We start from the raw sequence: 4339 nt of genomic DNA, 5'->3' as shown, positions 1-4339 counted from the left end.
CTCTTGGAGAGCGAAGACCCTTCCCTCCTGGGCGTCTACATTGGGAGTGTGATGCCAGACCCCAGGGAGTGGGAGGAGATGAGACAGTCTCTGCCTAAGCAGGTATGTTTGAGGCTGGAGAGCATTCATCGTTCTGAGGTGTGGATTTCATGCGAGGTTAAATGTATTAATTTCTGGCGAAGAAAAGCAAGTAAGTGAGATGAGTAGCTCACTTTGCTCTTATGCCTCTGAATGCTCTGTATCGTCTGTGATGTCTGCAGGGTCTGCAGAAACGTGCGTATGAGAGGCTCCTGTAGCAGAAACCAAAGCTGAGGCTTCTGTGGTGCTGCTAATAACTTCATTTTTGAAGTTATTTTAACGACAATTTGAATATTCTGATAACTGTATTTTTGTTCCCTGTCTTAGTTGTATACTTGGTGGTAAATAGAATATGTAATGACTTTGTGTATAATTTATATTTTTACAGTGGTTGCATAGACCTCTTTTAGAAGGACGACTGAGCTTGAATTATGAGTGTTTCAAAGCAGATTTTAAAGAACAAGATACAAAGAAACTTCCTAGCCATTTGTGTACTTCGGCATTATTGAGCAAAATGATATTAGTTGCACTGAAAAAGGAAATAGTCCTAGAAAATAATGAGCTTGAGAAAATAAGTAAGTATATGTGAGCATAAATACGAATTTTGAAATACTTTAGATTATACTGCGATTTAAATCCTTAAAGAATCAAGAATCTTCAGCCCCTAATTAACTCTTTTAGCAATGAGAAATGTGAGGTCAGTTAAGTGATGAATGTTAAGTTGCAAGTCGGGTGGAAACGTGAAATCGTGGCTCTCATCGTGTTGGGTGTTGAGCGGAATTTGGTGTCAGCACACTTTTCGAGCCAGCAGGATAGAGCATCCGCGGACCCTGTGTCCTGCGGCCGCGAGGACCTGCTGGCGAGTCTGGTGGCTCACGAGGGCCCTGACTCAGACGTGGTGTGTGGACTGCTGTCCCTCTCCGTCCGGCTGAAGTCCTTTTCCTGGCAGGTGGGCTCCCAGGGTGTAGAATCGCAGGTCCCTGGGACCTGGACAGGGTGGCGCTGGAAGTGGAGGGCCTTTCCAGTTCCTGTGTCGGCTCGTGGGCAAGCCCTCAGCCGGGACCTCGCTGGGCGGAGGCTGTGCCTGAGGAGGCAGCAGAGCACTGGCTGGCCAGCCCCACGTGCTGTGAAGGGCAAGGAGATGAGCACACAGGACATAGCTCAGAGCAGAACTGGAAAACAGGGCATCATTTTTGTGATCACTTAATTTTGTTAACTGTGTCACCAATTCCAAACTGACAACATCATGTATTCAATCTTCTCATCAATCTTGTCAGTTAGATGTGACTGCTTTTCTTTTTTCCCTAATTTTTAAAAATACATTTTTATTGATTTTAGAAAGGAAGGGAGAGAGAGAGAGAAACATCAATGATGAGAGAGAATCATTGATTGACTGACTCCTGCATGCCCCCTACTGGGGGTTGAGCCATAGCCTGGGCATGTGCCCTGACCAGAAATAAAACTGACTCCTGGTTCATAGGCCGATGCTCAACCACTGAGCCACGCCGGCTGGGCTGTTCTTCTTATCTTCACTCGCTTAGAATTACTTAGCTTGAAAAGGAGAGGATTCGATTTTTAGCCAGGTCTCTAGTCTTCTGACTTCAAAACCCAAATCACACATGGATTTATAAAAGAGAGTTGTGACTAAATGTATCTTAAAAATCTACGACATGCCAGGTTTTGTGAAAGATACTCTCTCAACAGTCCTGTGAGGGAGGTTGTAGTTTCCTAGTTGGTAACTTTGTGGACAGCCCATTGGAAGACAGCCCCATCAGTCGCCGAAGCCCCGCCCCCTGCTGCATCCTGCTGCCCGTTCTTAACACACTGGCCAGGATGTCTCCCGTAGGCCGTGGATCCCTTAGTTGTTCATCTGGTAGTGAAGGTTTCTGTCACATTTCTAACTGTCCACAAAGGATGAAGTAAGATTTGGGAGAGGAGTGGTACGTTGTATCAAACACATGTTCTCAGTGTTCATCACCTTGAAAACCTCAAAGCAGATTTGAATCAGTTCACAGATCTTCTGAGAGGAGTGGACATAAACCAGTGTTAGGAAACGGGCCGGGGAGTGGCAGGACGGGAGGTGGTGGGCAGAGCGCATCTGTGACCTGCACCCTTCTCAGCCGCAGAGCTGCTCTACTCGCTGCAGTGGTGTGAGGAGCTGGACAACCCGCCGGCTTTCCTCACCGGGTTTTGTGAAATGCTGGAGAAAATGAATATTACATACGATAGCTTACGTGGACTTGGCAATACGTCTGGCCTTTTGCACCTGCTGTTTAACAGGTAAAAATCACTTTCTAGTTCCATTTTTTAAATGACCATTTTACTACTTTATGGCTTGTTTCTAAAAAATTAAGCCCTCTTCACACTAATTTTTCAGTCAGAGGTTGATCTAAATTAATCCGAATTTTTAATGATAAAAACATGTGGATACTAGGTACTGTTTATTTTTATGGGGCGATATTTGAACTTTGCTGGTGTTATTATTGTATGAACATGTCCAAGGAGCAGGTGATGGAGGAACAGCCTGTGGGCGTGGCTTCAGCTTGCCTCTGCCCCGTCCTCCGCTGCCGGCATTCCGAGTGCCTGTGTGCTGCGTGTTCTTGTGGTTGCCTCTTGGTGGTGGAACCATAAACCCCCCCGGAATGAGGAGGGGGGTGGGAACCAGTCATCGCAGAGGTCGCGGCTGTCGGGTGTCTAGTGGTTGAAATTGCTGGGCTGACGGCTGGTCAGGGCTTCCTCGGCCGTCCCCCTGCACGCACTGCCCCCCGGCACTCGCCTCCGCAGCCCCTCAGTCCGCGGCCTCCGTGTCCGCGGGATCTGCCCTTTCCCCGGTGCGGGCTGCTGTGTGAGGTCGTCCCTGTGGGGACGCAGGGGCTGAAGGCTGCCCCGTGCTGGGAAGTTCTGTCACGAGCCTCCGCGCCCAATCCTTCCAGCCACGGCAGTTGTTCAGGTGCAGGAGTCCTGTGGTGTTGACGCCCTCGTGAGGGGATTTCCTTCTGTAACAGAAATCCAGGATTTATTTAATTCTGTAACAGTGTTTAAAAATCTTACATGCACTTTCTAAATAGGTTTTATTTCCTCCTTTTTTAGATCCATGGAACATGGCACCCTATGGTCTCTTATTATTGCTAAATTGGTCCTTTCCGGAAGTGTGTCACCTGATGACGTAAAGCAGCATTACAGGAGGAAAGAAGGGTAGACTCACTTAAATGTTTTCCTTTGTAATGTGTCCTTTGACCACCTCGGCTCCCTCCAACTAGTAGTGTCTGAGGAATCGGGAAAACATGGTCCAGGGGATGAAGAAATTAAGTTAAAGGAAATGAGCATTAAAGACAAAACAATTTCAGTTGTTTTAGGTTGGGAACACTCTTTTTTATAATAAGCAGTTTTAACTTTATAACACTTCGTTGTGGAATTTCATGCTTGTTTTACACAAGTAGCATTTCATAAACTTGTTCTTTCCCCAAAAATCTGGTTAGATGTCTTTCCTTTTTCTGTCTCTTGCATCCTTTTCCATTACATCATTTGCTCTGTGAAAATTTCCTCACTCTTCTCTGCATAGGGGTCACCTCTGGAAGCAGATTCTAGAAATGCAGTAAGTACGTTCCTAAGACAAAGAGCTAAGCTGTGGTGGAGATACGAGAGCTGCAGCTCGATCTAGAGAACAGGCCGGGCACCCAGGAAGCCCTCGGCGGAGGCTCTCCAAGGGCCTGGGACTGACTGACTCCCGAGAACTGGTCGAGGGTGATGTGTGTGTTCTGGCTCGGCAGAATTGTGAACCGAATGTCAGTGTTGTAAATCGTATTTACAATTGTTAAAACTTAGTACTTTGATACAATGATAGATTTATTATTTTGAGATAATTAAAGATTCACATGCAAATTATAAGAACCAGTACAAAGAGATTCCATAGTTCAGTTTTTCCCCCATTGGCACCATTTGGCGTAACTTTAGTGCAATTTCACAACTAAGAAAATGGCATGGATGCGATCTGTCCACCAGGTTACATGTGGTCATTTGCTTCCGTGTGTTCTGTGTAGATCACATGTGTGACCACCAGCCACCAAAGTCTCAAGATGAGATATAGGACAGTGTTGATCATAAGGGCCCTTGTGATCCTTTCAGAGCCCCAGCCACCTCCCTGCATCCCACCTCCTCATCCCTCCACCAGTCCTCTGTCCTCCCTCTCTAACTGCATCACTTAGGACTGTGATGTAAGTGAATGCAGTTCATGATCTTTTGATATTGGTTGTTTTATCCA

General features: G+C 46.4%; 1 protein-coding gene across 1 annotated transcript in view; it reads left to right on the top strand.

Moving 5' to 3' along the window:
* Positions 1–4339, top strand: part of LTN1 (listerin E3 ubiquitin protein ligase 1) — a 49423-nt gene that overhangs the window by 23878 nt on the left and 21206 nt on the right. Inside the window, exons 15-18 of the mRNA XM_015564128.1 lie at positions 4–102; positions 467–653; positions 2199–2358; positions 3169–3273. Coding sequence (XP_015419614.1) covers positions 4–102; positions 467–653; positions 2199–2358; positions 3169–3273 — 551 coding nt within the window. The remainder of the gene's footprint in view (positions 1–3; positions 103–466; positions 654–2198; positions 2359–3168; positions 3274–4339) is intronic.

Source organism: Myotis davidii, unplaced genomic scaffold (assembly GCF_000327345.1).
Source record: "Myotis davidii unplaced genomic scaffold, ASM32734v1 scaffold552, whole genome shotgun sequence".
In the NCBI taxonomy this organism is placed as follows: Eukaryota; Metazoa; Chordata; class Mammalia; order Chiroptera; family Vespertilionidae; genus Myotis; species Myotis davidii.
This window is presented reverse-complemented; position numbering and strand designations above follow the sequence as displayed.